Source organism: Enhydra lutris, unplaced genomic scaffold (assembly GCF_002288905.1).
Source record: "Enhydra lutris kenyoni isolate GAN:26980312 unplaced genomic scaffold, ASM228890v2 scaffoldscaffold23, whole genome shotgun sequence".
Taxonomy (NCBI): Eukaryota; Metazoa; Chordata; class Mammalia; order Carnivora; family Mustelidae; genus Enhydra; species Enhydra lutris.
In genome coordinates, this window is record NW_019154107.1 from 14,011,476 (window position 1) to 14,033,551 (window position 22,076).

Consider the following 22,076-nt stretch of genomic DNA (forward strand, 5'->3'; position numbering starts at 1 on the left):
GCTATCCTCTTAGGCTTGGGGAATAATTTCCTGAAAATGGTGCAAATTCATTAACCATTTAAGGAATAGTAAAGCTGGTGTCAGAAAGAAAGTGAAGGGTGCCTGGGTGGCTCAGCAGGTTAAAGCCTTTGCCTCCAGCTCTGGTCATGATCTCAGGGTCCTGGAATCGAGCCCCTCATTTGGCTCTCTGCTCAGCAGGGAGTTGCTTCCTCCTCTCTCTCTGTCTGCCTCTCTGCTTACTTGTGATCTCTGTCTGTCAAATAAATAAAATCTTTTAAAAAAGAAAGTAAGTAAAGACAACAGAGTATCTGGCACTCCTTAAATGTTGAAAGAAAGAATGGAGTATGTTTCTCTAATACTAGGTGGATCTTAGGTTAATTATCTCTTTATGTTCACATGTTATCTGCAGGTATCTTTTGAAAGCAGTGAGTATCCACCAAGAATTAGATAACAATAGAATTTATCAGCAATGTTAATTTCCCCAAAACTTAAATATTTATTTTACATATTTGTGTATCTATCCATATACATGGATCAGTACATATAATTTTTTTTAAGATTTTTATTTATTTATTTGACACAGAGAGAGAGAGAGATCACAAGTAGGCAGAGAGGCAGGCAGAGAGAGAGGGGGAGGCAGGCTCCCCGCTGAGCAGAGAGCCCGATGTGGGGCTTGATTCCAGGACCCTGAGACCATGACCCGAGCCGAAGGCAGAGGCTTAAGCCATTGAGCCACCCAGGCGCCCCGGATCAGTACATAGATACACAGGATTCATGAATTAAATGTTCATTGTGTTTACTATTTGTATTCCCACAGGGAAAAAAAAATCCACTTTTAGTATTTTGGAGATTCGCAACTTTACTAAGACACATGTTGAAATTCTATTTGCGGGAAGACAAGGTATGAACGTAGGTCTCTTAGATAATGAGTGAGCAGTCACAGATAAGTCTGGCTTTTAATTCTTTACTTGCCCTCACCTAAAAAGTAATGTCTGTTTTACTTTATGACATTTAATAAAGGTGAGTTTTGCCATTATAGCATTCATGAATCTGGTGATTAGTGATGGTCTCAGAACCTATGCCTTAGGAATGTCAAGAGTCTAATGCATTTTCTCATATTTGTAACTTATTGTGAGTATACACTATGCAAACCTATTAGAGCTAAATATTTTGGTGAAATGGAAATATGCAGATGTGCTATTTAATATATATTTGGGTAAGTCATTTAATATCTTTGTAATTTAGTGTCCTCTGTAAAACAATGAAGTAGGATAAAATCACTAAGGTCATTTCTAGCTGTAAACATTTATTATTAATCATTAAATATCAACAATAGTTTGAATTATTTTTCAATAGGTAGTCACTCTTCTTCCCTTTCCTCTGTAGGAAGAGACTATTTTGCCCCTCTATTGATGTCAGGCTTTCTCTGGCCAGTGGAATGGGAGTGAATTTAACGTGGGCCCAGGCCAGAAGTGGCCCGTAATATAAGCACAGGTCCACAAAGGAGTTTTACATCTGGTCCATGGTCTGGAGATCTGTCATGAGAAGAGAATGCCACTGACCCTGCATTTTAGGCTCAGGAGAAAGAGACAGAACAGACCTTAACCTGACACATATCTCAGAGCCTGCCTCAGCTATCCTACAGCTTGAAACAGCTGCCCATGAGCCCAGCCTTAGTCAGCCAAACCACAGGCAACTTAAAGACCCATGACCATGAAAATAAATCCTTTTTGTTTTATGTCACTGGGTTCTGGAGTACAGCTTTATACCACCATATTATGGTAATGGCTGAGTAATACACGGTAATACATGAATCATATATGAAAACAATACCAATATAGCCATTCTTACTCGCTCAAAGGTGTTTTGGTAGAACAGACTTCGGAGAGGTTGTAGGACAGGCGGGGACTGATAAGTCATGAGACTGAACAAAAGGACGATGGTCATGTGAAGGCCTTAAATGCCCAATAAAGGAATCTGGACTTAATTCTAAGGAGAATGAGATAGTGGTACTGAAGTTCTTAGACCTTAGAAAAACAACCCTGGATGAAAGATAATTGGGAACAAAATGGGGATGATTATTAGAATTAATGGAGATTTCTGCTGTAAGTATCAGTTTAGAAACCTACTATAGTAAATAAAGAACTAAAGTAGAAGTAAGGATATTTAGAAATGGACAGATAAGACAGTCAAGAGGAAGGTCCCCTGTAACTATTAAAAATGGTTTTCTTTGAGAATAATAAAGAACACTGTCAATCTTTAAAACTACAATCTTTAAAACAAATTGTTTTAAATCATTAGAACTCCATTACTTTTAACCTAAAATAGGAAAAGAAAACAATATTCTACCTTATTGTGGTGTGGGGCTAAAGAATATGTGAATTTTTGAAAATGTGGTTATAAACTAGCTATGTTAATTAAGGCAAGCCCTGAAAAATTATTTTAAATCAACAAATTACTCATAGCAAAAAGAGTTGGGGGACTGCAAAATGTTACATATCACCTTCAAAATAGAACTGGTAATCTAAAACAAAATAGAACTGGTAAGTGAAAATCAACTTTTTGCTGATAGCTTATATTTCAAACATATTAATCTAAATATCAATTTGCTATAAATATATAGGACACAGATCTGACCAAAGATATGCATTTTATACCGTACAGTTTTTAAGCCACCTCAATAAATGACAAAACCTTCAAAATACAACTGGTAAGTGAAAATCAACTTTTCACTGATAGCTTATATTTCAAACATATTAATCTAAATATCAGTTTGCTATAAATATATAGGACACAGATTTGACCAAAGATATGCACTTTATACTGTACAGTTGTTTGAGCCACCTCAATAAATGACAAAACCTATTTGACATTATGTGAAATTTTAGAAAGTAATATAGTGCCCCAACATAATGCTAACCCCAGTACAGAATAATTTCTAGAATCCAAATTATTAGTCTGTTCACCATTATTGATTCTCACTTCACTTACCTTTTCCCAATGATAATAACACTTCTTCCTTTCTTCCTCCCTACCTTTCCATGGAGAACACTGAAATGAACTTCAGAGTTTTCTCTGAAAACAGGTATAGTAATTTAGGAAAATAAAAGTGTTACCTACCCTTGTCGGTCCTTGTATATTTTGTTAACTCTTTCCCATTGGACATCGAGCTGTGAGAGAGCTTCCTGGAGCTTTGCCCTTTCTGCTGGGGTGGCACTGTGCAATGCTGCTGTCTTCTTATTGTGTATGATGTCAATCCGACCTGAGATTTGTTGCAAGTTGTCCTTTATGTTCTGTGATATAGAAAATTTGAAATACATCAGAAATGTATCAGCTTTCTATGGAAAGAGATAAAAGGAAATTTATAAACATCAGAAATAACAAATAGCCTTGAAATTCTTTTTTTTTGTATTTCAAGTTTTTATTTAAATTCTAGTGAGTTAACATATTATATAATATTCACTTTAGGGGTAGAATTTAGAGAATCTTCAGTTGCATGTAAAACCTAGTGTTTACCACAGCAAGTGCCCTCCTTAATCCTCATCTCCTCATTTAACTCATCCACACCACCCCTCTAGCAACCCTCAGTTTGTTGTCTATAGTTCAGAGTCTCTCTTATGGTTTGCCTCCCTCTCCCTTTTATTCTTTCCCTTATATTCATCTGTTTTGTTTCTTCCACATATGAGTAAAATTATATGGTATTTGTCTTTCAATGACTGACTTATTTCACTTAGCATAATACCCTCCAGCTCCATCAACATCATTGCAAATGGCAAGATTTCATTCTTTCTTATGGCTGAGTAGTATTCCATTGTGTGTGAGAGAGAGAGTGTGTGTGTATACATGTATATATACGGGCTCTGGAGTACAGGTTTATACCACATATATGTATGGTCTTTTTTATACCATATATATGTATATACATGTACACACACACACACACATACTACCTCTTCTTTATCCATTCATCAGCTGATGGACATTTGGGCTGTTTCCATAATTTGGCTATTATAGATCAACCCTGCAATTCTTCTTTTTTTTTTTTATGTTATGTTAGTCGCCATAGAATACACCATTAGTTTTTGATGTAGTGTTCCATGATTCATTGTTTGTGTCTAACACAGAGTGCTCCATGTAATACATGCCCTCCTTAATATCCATCACTAGGCTCACCCATTCCTCAACCCCCTCCCCTCTGAAACCCTCAGTTTGTTTCGCGGAGTCCATAGTTCCTCATGGTTCATCTCCCCCTCTAATTATCCCCCTTCATTTTCCCCTTCCTTCTCTTAATGTCCGTCATGTTATTCTTTATGTTCCACAAGTGAAACAATGTGATACTTGACTCTCTCTGCTTGACTTGTTTCACTCAGCATAATCTCTTCCAGTCCCATCCACGTTGATGCAAAAGTTGGGTATTCATCCTTTCTGATGGCTGAATAATATTCCATTGTATATGAGGACCACATCTTCGTTATCCATCAGTCTGTTGAAGGGCATCTTGGGTCTTTCCACAGTTTGGCTATTGTGGACATTGCTGCTATGAACATTGGGGTTCATGTGGCCCTTCTTTTCACTACATCTGTATCTTTGAAGTAAATACCCAGTAGTGCAATTGCTGGGTCTTAGGGTAGCTCTATTTTTAATTTTTTGAGAAACTGCCACACTGTTTTCTAAAGTGGCTGCATCAACCCGCATTCCCACCAAGAGTGTAAGAGGGTTCCCCTTTCTCCACAACATCTCCAACATTTGCTGTTTCTTGACTTGTCAATTTTTGCCATTCTAACTGGTGTAAGGTGGTATCTCAATGTTGTTTTGATTTCAATTTCCCTGATGGCTAAAAATGATGAATATTTTTTTCATGTGTAGGTTAGACATTTGTATGTCTTCTCTGAAGAAGTGTCTGTTCATGTCTTCTACCCATTTTTTGACCTGATTATTTGTTTTCTGGGTATTGAGTTTGAGAAGTTCTTTATAGAACTTGGATATCAGCCCATTATACACTATAGTCCTGCAATTCTTAATTACTGACTTATTAAAATCATCAACCCTGAATTCCAGTGATTTCAACATGTTCAGGTTCATTGGTTAATTCACAGTCCTCATCAAAATATGTTATATAACTCCCTCCATCTTAACACTCTATCTTCATTTGGCTTCTGTAATCTGAACTCTTCTGGTTTTTCTTCCACCTTCCTGTCCATTGCTTCCTCGGTCTTTACAGTTTACAGTTCTCCATACAAGAGCCAAAAAGATTTTTTTCAAAACATAAATCAGGTCATATTTCTACTCTGTTCAAAATCCTCCAATGGCTCCTCATCAAGGTCATCATCTTTACCATGGCCTATTAAGTTCTAAATGACTTGGCTGTATGTTGGTTGTATGTTGTCTACCATTCTGATCTTACTTTTCTTAGTCTCCTCTGAGTCTAAAATGTTTCAGCCTCATTAACCTTTTGTGTTTCTCAAGAATGCCAAGCATTCTCTTGCTTCCAGGTTTCTTCTATACTTGCTGTTCTCTCTGCCAAAAATATTCTTTCACTCCAAGACATTTATATGACTAGTACTCTCACTTCTTTCTCATCTAAGAAGAGCCCTCTCTACCACTCTATTTTAAATAGAAGCCCTAACAATTTTGTATTCCCTGTATTCTTCATTTTTCTTCCTGACATTTATGACTAACATTAAATTATATATCTACCAGTCTCTCTACACTACTAGACTAGACCCTATAAGTATAGGAAATGTTGTCTGTCTAAATTTCTACTGGGTTCTCAGAACTTAAACCTATTCATGGCACATGGTAGGTTACTCAATGTATTTTGTTGAATAAATGAACAAACTACTGTATCCTATAAGTTAATTAAAAAATTTTCATTTATATTATATATATATAATAAATTTTTTTTTTTTGTTCTGTTAGGTCAACCTAACATAATTTTATTTATTTATTTATTTAATCATCATTTTATTTATTTTCAACATAACAGTATTCATTGTTTTTGTACCACACCCAGTGCTCCATGCAATCTGTGCCCTCTCTAATACCCACCACCTGGTTCCCCCAACCTCCCACCCCCCCACCTCTTCAAACCCTTCAGATTGTTTTTCAGAGTCCATAGTCTCTCATTGTTCACCTCCCCTTCCAATTTATTATATTTAAGGGAAAAAACTAAAAAAAAACACAAGTTCATTATGCAATACACATCTTTAATAATATTGATTTTTAAAAAAATGCTAAAAAGTATATATATGGCTAGTCTTACTAGTATGAATTTGATTATTTTGCTCATCTGAATTGTTATAGACATGTCAATTGAGCAAACATTATTGAGTTCTACCATGTACCAGGATCAGTACAAAGGAAGCAAAGGTAGGTGAAGCACAGTTTTATTTGTTTGTTTTTAAGAAGTTTGAAATGGACCTTATTGTGGTAGATAGAGAGGGTGTGGTTTGGAGAAATGAAGGAAGAAATAATACTGTAGAAGCCCCAGCTAGATGACAAGAAGGAATTTGATGAGCATTCTAAGTCTATTCTTTTATGGGAGTTCAAAGAAGGAATGAATCATATACCATATTTGGTCACACATTGAGGAAAGAACTCATGAAGGAAGTGCAATTTGGAGTGTACATAGCTGAGTAGTTAAAGTGAGAAGGGCATTATGCTTACTAGATAACACATATGCAAAGAAAGGGAAGACGAAAAGTCATATTTGGCTGACTTTTTGGAAATGTAGAGGATTAGAAGAAGATGGGTCAGGAAACAGAGGCTAGAGATGTTTAATAATGTGCTTTAGAGATTCTGAATGCAAGTCAGTACCCCATGGGAAACCATGATTCATCTAGTAATTGTGATGGAAAATTTCAAATATATACAAAAGCAAGAAAGGAGTACAAATAATCCCCCTGGAACCTACTGTCTAGACACATAGACCCAAGGAACAGATCAGAGAGCCCAGATATGGACCCTCAACTTTATGGTCAACTAATCCTCAACAAAACAGGAAAAAAATATACAGTGGAAAAAATAGTCTCTTCAATAAATGGTGCTGGGAAAATTGGACAGCTATGTGTAGAAGAATGTAACTCGACCATTCTCTTACACCATACACAAAGATAAATTTGAAATGGATAAAAGACCTCAATGTGAGGCAGGAATCCATCAGAATCCTAGAGGAGACCACAGGCAGTAACCTTTTTGACATCGGCCACAGCAACTTTTTTCAAGATATGTCTCCAAAGGCAAAGGAAACAAAAGAGAAAAATGAACTTTTAGGACTTCATCAAGATCAAAAGCTTCTGCACAGCAAAGGAAACTGTCAGCAAAACAAAGAGGCAACCCACGGAATGGGAGAATATACTCGCAAATGACAGTACAGACAAAAGCTGATATCCAATATCTATAAAGGACTCCTCAAACTCAACACACACAAAACAGATACTCACATCAAAAAATGGGAAGAAGCAATGAACATACACTTCTCCAATGAAGACATACAAATGGCTAACAGACAAATGAAAAATGTTCATCATCACTAGCCATCAGGGAGATTCAAATCAAAACCACATTGAAATACCACCTTACACCAGTTAGAATGGCCAAAATTAACAGGACGGGAAACAACATGCATTGAAGAGGATGTGGAGAAAGGGGAACCCTCTTACACTGTTGGTGGGAATGCAAGTTGGTAGAGCCACTTTGGAAAACTGTGGTGATTCCTTAAGAAATTAAAAATAGAGCTTCCCTATGACCCTGCAATTGCATTTACTGGGTATTTACCACAAAGATACAGACGTAGTGAAAAGAAGGGCCATCTGTACCCTAATGTTCATAGTAGCAATTGCCACAGTCGCCAAACTGTGGAAAGAACCCAGATGCCCTTCAACGGACGAATGGATAAAGAAGATATGGTCAATATATACAATGGAGTATTATGCCTCCATCAGAAAGGATGAATACCCAAATTTTGTACCAACATGGACAGGACTGGAAGAGATTATGCTAAGTGAAACAAGTCAAGCAGAGAGAGTCAATTATCATATTGTTTCACTTACTTGTGGAGCATAAGGAATAACACGGAAGACATGGGGAGATGGACATGAGAAGGGAGTTGGGGTAAATTGGAGGGGGAGATGAACCATGAGAGACTGTGGACTCTGAGGAACTAACTGAGGGTTTTGAAGGAGAGAGGGGTGGGAGGTTGGGTGAGCCTGGTGGTGGTATTGTGGAGGGCACGTATTGCATAGAGCACTGGGTGTGGTGCATAAATAATGAATTCTGGAGCACTGAAAAGAAATTAAAAAAAATTTTTTTTTTAAAAACCATCAAGATAATTAAGTATCTAGTTGGTATTCACATTTGAGTTGGATTGAGAAAGTTGGTTAGGAAGAAAACTTGGCAGAACTCCATGATTATATATTGAGTGAGGAAGAAGAAAGACTCAAATTATTCCCAAGCTTCTGGCCTGTGCACCTGGATGAATAGTGGTGTCACTGGGTAAAAGGATTTCAGATGGATAAACAGGTTCTCTGTGTGTAAGTGCTGAGTTCAGTTTTGCATATGATCATACTGAGAAGCTTTGGAGCATAGACTATAGATATCCAATAGGCAGCTGGCATCAGATTTTACAGAGAAATGAGACGGTGACTATTGTTGGGTCATACATCTTTTCACATTTCTTTTCCTTTATCCTTTTTCCTTTTTCCTTTTCTCTCTCTCTCTGTTTTATTCCTTTTTTTTTCTTTTTTAGAGAGAGAGAGAGGGAGAGTACATGGAAGTCAGGGGAAGGTAGGGACAGAAGGGGAGGGAGAAAGAGATTCTTAAGCAGGCTTCACACCCAGCGTGGAGTCCAACATGGGGCTCAATCTCACAACCCTGAGATCATGACCTGGGCCAAAATCCAGAATCAGAGACTCAACCACCTGAGCCACCCAGGTGCTCCTCTTTTCACATTTCTGCATGGTCTGAGCTTTCTGAGCAAAGAGCACCATCATCTGGGTTAAAGGATGACTGAATAGCAAACATACCTTAGTGTTCAGACTAGAGCAATGTACCAGAAAGACCTGGAAACACTTTTCCCAGATCCATTTGCTTATGTGCCAATTTATAGTCTAAGGATAAGAGACCTAGACCTTTCCTCTCTCTGGACAGGATTTGTTTACCCCCTTGAACAAAGGTCTCTGTTTCTGTTTCACTTTTTCTGTCAGATATCCCAGCTGCCTTGCATAAACTGTTACCCATAAATCTGGGGACTCTCTCCCTTAGTGTGAGTCCTGCATACATAGATAAATTCACAGCTCTCACAGCATTGCCCCATGGGGATTTGGGGCATGTGCACTAGTGCTAAGATGCTCTTGAGTAATTAATGATGTGTTCTCTGATCCATAGGTCTTGGGTTTCCATCAGAATAGATAAATATAATATAAAACCTTAATAAGTACCAATAAAAGGAAAGTTTTTTCCTACTTTCAGAAAAAATTGGGGTGGATTTTAACCATGTGTGAGATGGAGACTAGACCAGATAGTGAGGGGCTGTTGCTGAGCCTATAGCTTCCTAGGAGGCAGTCTTGAACAAACTCTACAAGTCACATAGAGCATCAGGAAGGAGGTTTTGGGTAGATCTTAGGAGGTTTTCCTGCATCATTCTAAGACTTCATGGCTGTGGTGCATGAAGACCTGACTTGGTGGAGGACGAAGCTATAGAAGCAAGTGAGGATATAGAGAATATCAGTTGTAAGGGGTAAAAGTCAGTGCTTCTGTTAGGATCCAAAAAAAAAAAAAAAAAAAAAGCAAAAAAGCATCTGTGTTCCCAGGTAGAGACTGGGTAAAACACTATGGTTATGGGTGATATGAATAATTTCAGAGAGAGAAAGAGAGACAGAGAGTGGGAGGAAAGGGGATTTTTTCTAAAATTCCAGGATGTTGTCTTCAAGTTTGTGTACACCTTACAATAGGGAGGCTTCATTATTTTTTTTAAGCAACTCAATTTAAGCCTGTGGTAATAATATTTATCTGACAGGTCAGGTATTACCATGTGAGGGGAAGGAGGGCACACTGACATAGAAATAAACCACAAGATTATTTATCTAGAGGAATAAGGGTTAAAATTATGTTCTACCAAGTGTTACATACAGAATAGTTAATCACTGGAATAACACCCCTTGGTATTATTTAGTTTCACAAGAGGTGGTCAAATTGCTCAGAGGTTTGTTAGAATAAAACAGTGAGAAGAAAGGTTGGCTAAGGATGAGCCTCCGTGGAAAGGAACAGCTGAGGAAGAAGATGAATATGCCCGAAGAGTAATTGTCATCAGACCTAGGAGGAGAGCCAGAAAAGCAAAGTATTTCAAAATGAAGAGAAGGAAGAGCATCAGGAAGGAGAGAGGGAACTGCCAACAAGCCAAGTGCAGCTGGGAACAGGAGTGAATAGGCAACTTGGCAATTCAGGAAGTTGTTTGGGTGATCTTATCTGGAGCAATTCCACCATCTTCAAAGTGTGAAAAATCTGGACAGAGCAAACAGTCTTCCACTGTCATCCTCTTTCACTACAAAATTGAAAATGGCTTAGTACTACACTGCAGTTCACTTTATTTGACATAAAACACTTTGTTACTGAGGAAAAGCTCACTACTAATAAAAACATAACTGATAATGCAACAAAAATTTTAAAAAGACAGAATGGATCTGGTATATGTTATCAATGCCCTAGAAGTCACTGTAGTCAAACAGTCATTTCATATGCTTTCTTTTCTTTTATTCACCTGGCAAAATTGCATTACAATCTTCTGAGAGCTCTGAGCCTACAGCGTTGGGTAGAATGGTTAGGGCTATCCTGCTAGCTTGATTAGGTTGGGTGCTAGGAACAGGTACCAACGTGACTTCTTTGCTGTTTCTGTGAATTCGCTCGACCTGGACTGCCTAATTTCACTACCACTTGCTCTGGCTCATGTCCTACTGATATAAGTCATCGACTCCATTTTAGTGTGGCTGCCAGCCCGAGGGCAACAGTCCAGAACTCTGACAATGCCTCCATTTGATACCAAAATCCAGGTGACAGACAGCCTGATTACTTAAATTTACACTGAGGCAACCAGCCACATTTCCCTGTACATTGGGAGCCCACCTACTTAAAATAAATAGCTGTGATCTCCAAAGTGGATAAAATGCAAGAAAAGGGAAGGAGGATCTTCCCCACCAGAATAAAAGTCATCTGTTTCTGGCTTTGATGTGGGGCATGTGTGTATGAGCATGCACACACACATGCACACACATATGCACACACGCACACACAATAGGTACATCCATTCTCACTCGGAGGATCTGAGCTTGCAAAACTTCCTGATTTTAATCCAAATCTCTGGAGAACTCCCAGTTCTCTAGAAAGTGGTAGAATTTCTCAGAATCGAGTTATAAACAGTTTCAGCAATGCTGGGCAGCATGTTGCCAAGTCAAGAAAACTTTCTATCTTAAATGAGAAAAGCAAAAAGCAAAAACTGGGGCAGGGTATGTCACATTCCCTGGATATCTAGATAATAGCTCCTTGGTGTATTTTCAGAGAATGTTGTCAAAATTGGCTGGAGTCCAGGAAATCCTTTTTAAAGTCCCTACACATGCTCTTGTCCCTGAGGCACTGCACACAGAAAAATGGTACACGCACCAAAGAAAATTCTGTAGCAGTTTCCACAGTTTAAAGCCAGAGATGAGATCTTTTATAGCTTTTTACTCTTCTAGTTTGTCTAGAAATAAGTGATCTTTATAGCTTCTGACCCTCTAAAAATGAAACCATAGTCCCTGTAGTTGCTATGGTGATAAAAAAAAATCCCCAGGATCAGTATAGAATATATTATTTTCATTTCTACCCCTGAATAATTCCTTATATTACCTGAAAACATGATAGCAAAATCACAAAGTAACCACTTTTTAGTTATTTTTTCTCTTAATTTTGACATGCCCCTCTGAACTGACCTCCCCACCCTCTATCTCAGTTGGGTAAGATGCATGTTAGTCACTATCCCTGCGAAAGGAAACTTTAATTTCTGGAAGCCATTTGTACATGACTGTGTATAGTTTAAGTCCTTAATATTTTAAAATAGCATTCTTGTAACTCAGCTTTATGGAATCAAGTCAGTTAAATAAGACTGTTATTTATACACTGTTAATAGAGAAAAAATAGTAACTTTCACAAATGGAAGATGAAGTCCAGTTATGTAAAAAAAGGAAAACCAGAAAATTATGAACTGGGGTGCCTGGGTCTCTGGCTCAGTTCTTTAAGTCTCTGCCTTCAGCTCAGGTCATGATCCCGGGGTCCTGGGATCCAGCACCACGTCACTCTCCCTGCTCAACAGGAAGCCTGCTTCTCCCTCTCCTCCCCACTCATGCTTTCTCTCATTATCTCTGTCTCTCTCTCTCTCTCTCAAATAAATAAATAAATATGTTTGAAAAGAAGATTATGAACTACACTGTTATAAGTCAGATTTCTAGTTGGAAAGCTAGTGGTTTAAAGAAGAGTCCCTTGATAAGACAGACACGAAAAGTCCGAAATTGGAGACAAATGATATTTAAAAACACAAGTCTCCCTTTAGAGAGAATTGGTCTTTAAAAGGGATTCATAACACAAACAATTTGAACCTAGAAGTACTTTTTTTATTCAAGTACTGGGTAAGAAGTGCCTTTAATGGGTTAAAAAGAGAAACTAAATACTACAGACCATGTATCAAGGGACACAAACAAGGGACCTTTTTTTCCCAATTAATCAGGTTGAGATAAAGGCCTCAAGTAACTCTTCACTATGTTCTCTTCTCCATCATAGTGGACAGATTTCTGCTGTTCAGTTTTTCTTCTATTTAATGTAAAGCAGCAACTACTCCCTTGTTGCCAGAATGTTTCATTACAGAGCATGCTTTTATCCACCTAAATGGTAAACCTATTTGTACAAATGTCAATGTCGATACTATGGAAATTGAACAGGGCTGGAAGAGGGGATGGTGGTATTTGATAAATTGAACTTATTGCAAACAAGATGAAAATAAACTTAAAAAAATTATTGAAATTTCAATGTTGTTTCTTACCTGCCACTAAATTCTTTGTCTCAGAAATATGACACAGAGTGTCAGTATGATCTCTAGTACTTAAAATAGTATCATTTCTGTTTTGTTTTCTCTGTGGTCATGAAAATTAGTGGGCATCTCACACTTACAATATATAAAATTCAATTCAGCAGTTGCTTAAACTTCAGCACGGAATTAAAAAAATAAGGATGCCTATAATTTACAGGCATCTTTAGTCCTATTTATACCAAAGAGTAACCTCAAATACACTTTCATGAGTTTAAAACTCTTAACCAAGGTAGAATTTAAAATATATTGATTTTAGGTATATATACAAATATTAATCTGAAATTGTGTCTTCTATTTCGAAGTTTGTATTAACATATTCAGAAACTTTTAAAATTTTGCTTCAAATTATGCCAGTACTGCCTTAGTAAAAATGTTTCCATAAGGGGAAAAAGGTTATCTTAAAGTTAAAACAATATAGTTTCAGAGATAGAAACATATAAGATAATATGAAAAGTATGAAATTGATTGTTTAGGGTACTTTCCCCTAAAAGTGACTTCCATATGATGATATTCTAGTTTCAAGTATAATGAACTTCATTTTAAATCTCTCTCTCCATCCGTCCATCCATCCATTCCTCTAAAATTGCTTTCCAGTGATTCTTCAGGCTTCATTCCTCCAAGTGACTCATGTAAGCAGATGCCTATAAATACCTATAATTCACATTAGTTCCTGAAAGAAATTTCTATTTATTAGTTCACCAATAGATTCCTCACTGCAACTTCTCCCACCCCTGCAGCAGTCACTGTTAACCATAGCCCTCATCAACCAGCCCTGGCCTCCCTGGTCTTACCTCATTCTGCTATGCCCCAGCTTTTTCTCTACTTCTCTGCCTACCTCTGTCCTACTCATTAATTCAACAAGTAACTATTGAAAACCTACCATGTGCCAGGCATATTCTATGTACTAGGGATATGAAGGTCAGCCAGAAAGACAAAGTCATCCTATTTCTCTTAACTCGAAAACACTTTGCAGTGGCCTTAAGCAGAGTCAGTCATTAAATGAGTCCCTTCATCTGCTGGATGCCCCCTCTGTTGGGCGCTATCAGCAGTGGGTCTATGATACTATGTTGGCATCTTGCTTATGCCATTTCCCACATCCACCAGTAAAATCCATTTGTGTCAAACTGGTATTTAGGTCCTGGGAGTGGCTGAGATTGTCTACAGAAGTGTCATTAGAAAGAAAGAGGGCTGGGAAAAGAACAGAGGAAAAGATACCTTTTGTGAGCAAGTGTGAAGAAGAGCTAACAAATTACTCCTAATCATTCCCATATGTATATCTCTAATCAAGATCCTCTCCTAAACTGTGACTTACATATATCCAGCTGTCTCTTTGATATTTATGAGGATGTCTAATAAACATCTTAAGCTTAACAATATGACAATTAAACTTATACCAAATCTTGCAGCCTAACCTGATCTTCTTGCAATTTTTCACATTATTTAGTTAAATGGCAGCTCCATTTCTTTCAGGTGTCCACAACAAAATTCTTTTTTTTTTTTAAAGATTTTATTTATTTATTTGACAGAGAGAAATCACAAGTAGGCAGAGAGGCAGGCAGAGAGAGAGGAGGAAGCAGGCTCCCTGCTGAGCAGAAAGCCCGATGTGGGGCTTGAACCCAGGACCTGGGATCATGACCTGAGCCGAAGGCAGTGGCTCAACGCACTGAGCCACCCAGGCGCCCCCACAACAAAATTCTTAATGTTACCCTTGAATCCTATCTTGACCAACCTGCATGCAAGTGTCCACCAGATCCTATGAGCTCTGCTTCCAGAATGTATCTAAAATCTGACCCTGCCACTACTGTGACCCAAACCACCATCTCCAGCTTGTAAAATTCTGAATATGGGCATAACAGTACTTTCTATATAGGGTTGTTTGTGATGATCATTTGAGTTACCACAAGCAAAGAATTTAAAACATGTCCTGGGACATAATGAATAAGTGGTAGTTATTAGTACTGTCAAAATTCCAAATACATCCAAAGTACAGATATTCAAAAGTTTTCTCCTCTGTAAAATTATTCTGTTTTAGCTCTCTACATTGCTTTCTCCTCTTCCTGGATTTGTTTACACTTATGCCTTATACTATATTTTGCCCATATTATGTCTTTCCTACTTGTTTGTATCACTATGATACCTGTATCCAATTAATGTTACAAATTACCAGAGTGCAGGGATCAAATCTTTTATTTCTCTTTTAGAGTGTTAAACACATTATTTGGGCCTTAATAAATAACTGTTGAATTGAACCGAAGAGTACAGTCAAAGCTCTGAATCTTAACTAGCTTATAAAAATCCAATTTGAATGGAATCACTGAACCTTAAGATTTGTTACATTGTTCTTGAACCATTGCAGATAGGCATTTGGGTCCCAACAGATGTTGTGAGATATTCAGTTATTTCCCTATTCTATTTTACTTTTACTTGTTATTTAGCTGTTAGAGTAAATAGTGGAATAGCAGTCCATCTGCATTTCCTGGCTAAGTTTCTCCATGCTTTTCTCATAATACCTCAGATACCCAAGTCCTTCATTCAGAATTATGTCTGCCCAAGTTTCTCAGATGCAATAGAGCATCAATAAGAACAAAAGGAAAAATGTGAGACCTGCACTTCGCTGCCCCAAGTATTCCTCAAAGACAATGATTCTAGTCCATCAGCATCAGCTAAACTGGAAACAATTTCATAAGTCATTTTGCGATAGGTACATTGTGTATTGGGTTGTGCACATTGTCTAAATCACTTTATTGAATATCTTGATTGAAAAATCAGCTCCTGAACATAGCAAAGGAGAGTTGTAGAGGAGCAAATGCTATTTCTCTTCAAAATGAGACATATGGCATTCTATGTTTCCAGTATTTTTAGAACCAGGGCATGCTTTTATGGCTCGTGTAACTGAGCTTAGGAGAGGCAAGTAGGTTTTGTGGAGAAAAATTGTAAGGCAATACAGCAATCCAGGGAAACCTAAAAGAAATGATTACCACTGAGGAACGGGATTACAAAATGTGGGCGGGATGTTTTTCTTTCCTGTATTCACTATATACCCTTTTATCCTGTATACACAGGCCACCATGAGCATCTTATTATTTTGATAAAGCACTGAAAGTCCAGTTTGAGTAATCAATCAAGTACACAGAGAACTGCTATACAAGATATAATTAAATCTGCATAAATTAATACAAATGACAATACACTATTTTGGAAAAATAGGAAACCTATTGGCAATATTTTGCCCATTTGATGAATGATTGATGCTGTTGGTGTTAGGAGAATATGCTTTCTATTACAGTGTTTTAGATGGGAGATAGGAAAGCAAAACCACTGTTTCATATCATTGTTCTGAGCTAAACCTTAACACATAAATTTAAGAACAACAGAATAAAACATGATATAGAAGGAGGACCCTAACATTCTTCTTCATCTCTTTACCTTCTTGAAAGTCCCACAGAGATCCCTAATGATGAAACCATTCTTTAATCTTTTGTCTAAGGTTGGGCAAATTAAACTTGGGAATTTGTAATAACTGGTGTCCATTAATTATATGTGATTTACAATACAAAGTATCTGGTGTTTTTTTCTTTGAATGTTTAACAATACACATTAGGATTTAGAAATAAGCATACTTGGATAAAAGTCACTGAATTATATTGAACTATATGCAATTGCCAATATTTGAACATTTTGATCTACATAATGTCATTCATAAGGCTCAAATGAATGCTATTATAGTATTAACGTGCTCATGATTACCAATTTAAGCAGTAAAATGAATACAGACTAGCCTTTCTAAATGGCAAAAGGAAAAAAAAAGCAAATAACAAAAAGAAATCTCAGAACCCCAAGAAAAGGAAAAAAAAAACAAACACTACTGAAGAAATCATTCTTCAATTAGAACTGCAATGTCAATGATTTTAAGTAGTTAATAAGTCAGAGTTCTGAAATCTGAACAATGAATTTTAAATTACTGAAAAAGAGTAGGAAAAAAATGAATTCAACATATTTCACTGGAAAACAAAACTCAGAACAAAACAAAACAACAAATTAACCTAAAAAAACAGCATCCTATTCTTGGTAAAAGCCATAGTGCATAGAAACTAGAAATGATCTCAAGTTCTCACATCCTCAAGAGAAATCTAAAACAGTGAGTTATTTATTTAGCACCTAAAATTATTAGAAGAATGAAAATTTTATCCCCAAATAAGTAATACTTAGCAATGGAAATATACTAAAGGAAAATGACTGACAATAAATAAGAATCTCTAAAAGAAGTTTTTGTCAAAAACAAGTGTTGTCCTTTTTTTTTTTTTTTTTTAACCTACATGCATTCTCTTTGATGTCAAAATTTTTTAACCTTTAGGCTATTTGCCAAATCTGGAAATAACTTTATGTATATTTTATGTTGTTGTCAACATTTTATTTAAAGTTTATTTAAAGTTTTCTACATATAGATATGCAATTGTATAAGGTATACTACTTTTTAAAAGATCATTTGTTTAAGATTTATATGAAAATTTAATTTATAATAATTTTTAGGATTTGAGATATTTGATGAGGTAATACGGGTTTAAAATCGTGAAACTTAAATAATTACACACTTTTTACAAGAATTTTTCCATATGATCCCACATGCTTTCATTATCTTCGCAATGGAACTGCCGAAAAGGCTGTGACAGGTATTATCATGAATCTAATTTCAAAGTTAAAACAACTGAGACTTATGTGATTTGCTCAAGGACACAACCAGAAAGAGTCAGATTTGGTATGTTAATTTTTGTCTTTTATGTTCGAATCCAGTGCTTTACCAACCTCTGTATCCTACTGCCTGTCATAACCATATAATGGAAGCTCAGTGAATGTAAAATGTTACTGATATTTCAATTACCTGTGGATTTCCTGCCACACATTTTCCTAAATGATTGGCTTAAAATTCAGTATGTACAAACCTAGGTAGAGTAAATTCTCCATGCTAGTATATATGCATAGATTGTTAGACTTTGCCTATGTCTGGATGATTTAACTCAGTGTGTAAGAATATAATGTACAAGAGGCTAATTTTGTTTCTCTTTTTAGGCCTGGTACTGATTAACATTGCTCTGTCCTCTTTGATCATGGAGTCCATATCTGGATTTACAAGACTACTGTTTGTCCCTTCAACAGATGTGCATTTAGTGCCTATTAAGCGTTTGGTACTGTTTTAGGAGTTGTAGATACAGTGGTGAACCACAACAACAAAATACTGTTTTTTATGCCTAGTGGTTGTGCATGTGATCTTTGGTGGTCACCATGGGGAAGAGGTCAGAAGGAGCAGCTGGCTCATTTGCAAACCATTGCAAGTGCTGAAAACTGTATCTTTTGCTGTTGCTGACTCTGTATCACTCTCACAATCAATGTAGCACTCCAGTTAAATGGGTGTACATACACGTAAACACATGTGTATGTGTTTTTAGATTTATAAAACACTGCACTATTGTTTCCACATTTTGCGAAGGGGGAAATAATAGCTTTAAGCAGTTTTAGTGAATAAAAGTGCCTTGAGACCCTTTGTAACTTGGTTAACAGAAGAGCACACAACTTTCATTTCTAAGAAAAAAAAGATTAGAGAAACCCATTAGTAGCTGTTGTGACAGCAGCCATTGGGGAGTAGATCTATCTTAAAATTGGAAAAAGAGAAATTGGCGTACCAAAGACTCAAACTCCAGTTCATTTTCACTCTCTGGAATTTGTCTTTATCTGACAGATGAAGGAAACACCCTATATAAATCTAATTCTTATCCTCTTTATGTTCCATCCAGCTACCAGGCACTACATTAATGACATATCAAATTGGGAAAAGTGTTCAATCAAAAGGCATTGAAGTACTTATTAATTAGATTTTTCTGAGCTTCTAAAGAAAAATTTTGAAGTTATTTTTCGTGGCTTTATGGTAAGTTGCCCTTTTGATTTTTTCTGCACAGTTTATGGTCCACATGTGAAAAACACTTTGTAAATACAACTATATATTTTGGCCAAAACATTCTCCATAGGATGATGCATGGCCCTTGCATAAATAACAAATCAGTAATTATATATCACAGATCACAAATGACAATCTTAACTGGTCAAAGAACAGCCTGAATGAGTGAGTCATGAATAGAAGGAAAACATCCCCACACCTTAACTGCAACTTCAAAATTTCCACCATCCACATAAACTAAACATCTTAATGTGAAAGTTTCTGACTTCTAGAATTTATAGGATGGGGATTATCAAGATAGTCTCACTGAGAGAAATGCAGTGGATTGGGTTCTTAAAGTACATTTTAGCAAAGATGGGAGTACTGTGCTGCAAGAAGTCAAAGTAGGACAACTGCTGGGCCTGATGAAATACTCTCAGGGAGAAAACGAATAATTTCCTAAAAAAGAGACATATGTATAAAATATAAAAGAAAGCTATATGAAAACACACATAAATATGAACTGGGCATAGCTACAATGCAGTAAATATCTATAATCTCTTCATCATTAGAGGAATGAAAAATTAAGTACTATAGAAATGACTGAAGTAGGATTTAAATCACAGTGAATAGATTAATATTTATAAAGCAATTCACAAATATAAAGAGAAAATTGAACAAATAAATCCGCAATCATAAAAGCAGTAGAAGAAAGGAATTATACTTATAAATGAATAAGTGTGTTAGCTGAAAAATGTGATTATCCTCAGAGAAATCACTAAATGATTACATTATTCAAAATGTTATACAAAGTCCAAAAGATCAGTTTTTACAATGTGGTAACACATTAAATTTAAGTAGAAGTCAGAAAGCATCAATAATCAAATTTTGCTTTGACATTTTGTATGCTCCATGATTACTTAATCTATAATAATTGTGAACTTCTCTTGTTCGAACATTATTAAATTGGGGAAAAATCTAGCCCTTTCTCTAACATGCCCCTGTAGTACACATGCACAGAAACAATCTTTTATTTTCCTTAAAATATTTTGTTCAGATTTGTACATGAGGTATCTCCTTCTATTATTTGGTTACCCTAAAAGAAGACTAGAAAAACAGTTTGCTCATGACATTAGTTTTGTCCTCATTCAAATGACTAGCATTATTCAATTTATGCTTAAATGTGATAAAATAGATTCTAAATGAGAGAGATCTTGATCAGGCTGATAAGATCTCATTTCCAGTCCTTTTGCCCCTGCTTCAATGCACCAGGGGCAAAGTGTAAATATCAATGAGAGGAAATCTTACATGCCTCAAGGAGTCCTTTGCCAAATTCACAGGACACCTAAACTCTCCTGAGCCCCAAATCTGCTAAGAATAGGTCTTCATACATCCATGCTCAAGTTTTGGTGTGGATACAGAAAAGAATGTGCTATCTCCACATGGAAAACATTACCAGATTCTGAAAATCTCTCCTTTCCCGACCCTTGCCCAGGCCATCAGCCTCTCTTCTCCAACTGCCCCCGCCATGTTTTTACTCTTGATCCCCTATAGTTCTACACTATTACTTAGTGTAATCCTTTTTTCAAAAGATTCATTTATTTATTTTAGAGACAGTGAGTAGGGAGGGGCAAAGGGAGAGGGAGAAAATCTCAAGCCGACTCCCCACTGAGCATGGAACTTGATGTGGGGCTCAATCCCACAACCCTCAGACCGTGACTTGAGCCAAAGCCAAGTGCCAAATGTTCATATGACTGAGCCACCCAGATGCCCCTTGAGCAATGTAATCCTTTTAAAATATAAATCAGATCATGTCATTCATCTCCTCAAAAGTCTACAATGGCTCCTATCTCACTCAGAGTCAAAGGGAGTCTTTACAATGGCCCACCAGGCCCTCCACAATCTGGACCCCCAGAGCCCCTTTGATCTGACATCCTATCACCTTCCTCTGGCTTATTCTCCTTCAGGCACACTGGCCTTCCTGCTGTTCACTGATCAAGTTAGGCACACTCCCAACATGTGGGCCTCTGCATTGACTATTTACTATGTCCAGACAGTAAGGCTGAGTGCCAGGCTGACTCCCTTAGCTTCTTCAAATCTTTGTTCTAACATTCACCTTATTTAAAATTGCAATCCCACTACTTGCCATTCCACCTACCCCTGCCCCTTTGGTAGTTTTATACCCCTTATACCTCTGTGTTTTCTTTTTAAAATCTTCTAAATAATAACTATCATATTTAAATATACTGATTATTTGTTTATTTGCTTATATTCTGTCTCCCACTGCTATAATTAAAACTGTATGAGGGCGGAGTCCATTGATTTTGCTCACTGCTTTTTAAGGACTTAGAGTGATGCCAGGTACACAGTAAGAGCTTAATAAATATGTTTGAAGAAATAAAACTTTACTTGTTAAATTCACAGCCTTTCTTTTTTTTTTTTTTAAAAAGGATTTTACTTTTTATTTAGTTGAGAGAGAAAGAAAGAACACTAGCAGAGGTAAGAGCAGAGGGAGAAGCAGGCTCCCTGCTGAGGAGGGAGCCCGATCGCAGGACCCTGAGATCATGACCTGAGTTGAAGGCAGATACTTAACTGAACGAGCCACTCAGGCACCCCTCTTAGCAGTCTGTCCTAACAATTTCCTTTTAGGTCTTGAGGGCCCTACAAAAAAGCTGTCCCAGTTAAAGAAGACTGAGTGACTTTGATTTACAGTCTTTGGCTTTTTAAGCTCACAGCAAGCTCTTTCCAGTGCTGTTGAGGTTGAACAGCTGCTTCTGCTTCTAGATCCTATCTAAACTCTGCATTGGGCCCAAGTATCCTGTTCAGCATCTGTGAGATTTGCTCATGTACCCACACTTCTTGTCACCCTCTTGCCTTCTAAAAATACAAAAAATTTATCTACCTCAACCATAACATCTGTTTATTCTCAACTAGAATCATCAGTTTAGATGAGAGAATCAAAATGATTCATGTCTGACTTCTCTCTTTCCTTCCTTTTCTTTTCCTCTTTCTACCTTCTTTCTATCCTAATTCTGT

The 22,076-nt window shown here is 36.9% G+C and overlaps 1 protein-coding gene across 1 annotated transcript in view; it reads right to left on the reverse strand.

The window, feature by feature from the left end:
• Positions 1 to 22,076, reverse strand: part of LOC111150534 (dystrophin) — a 2,087,545-nt gene that overhangs the window by 1,143,110 nt on the left and 922,359 nt on the right. The window contains exon 43 of the mRNA XM_022508030.1: positions 3,121 to 3,293. Coding sequence (XP_022363738.1) covers positions 3,121 to 3,293 — 173 coding nt within the window. The remainder of the gene's footprint in view (positions 1 to 3,120; positions 3,294 to 22,076) is intronic.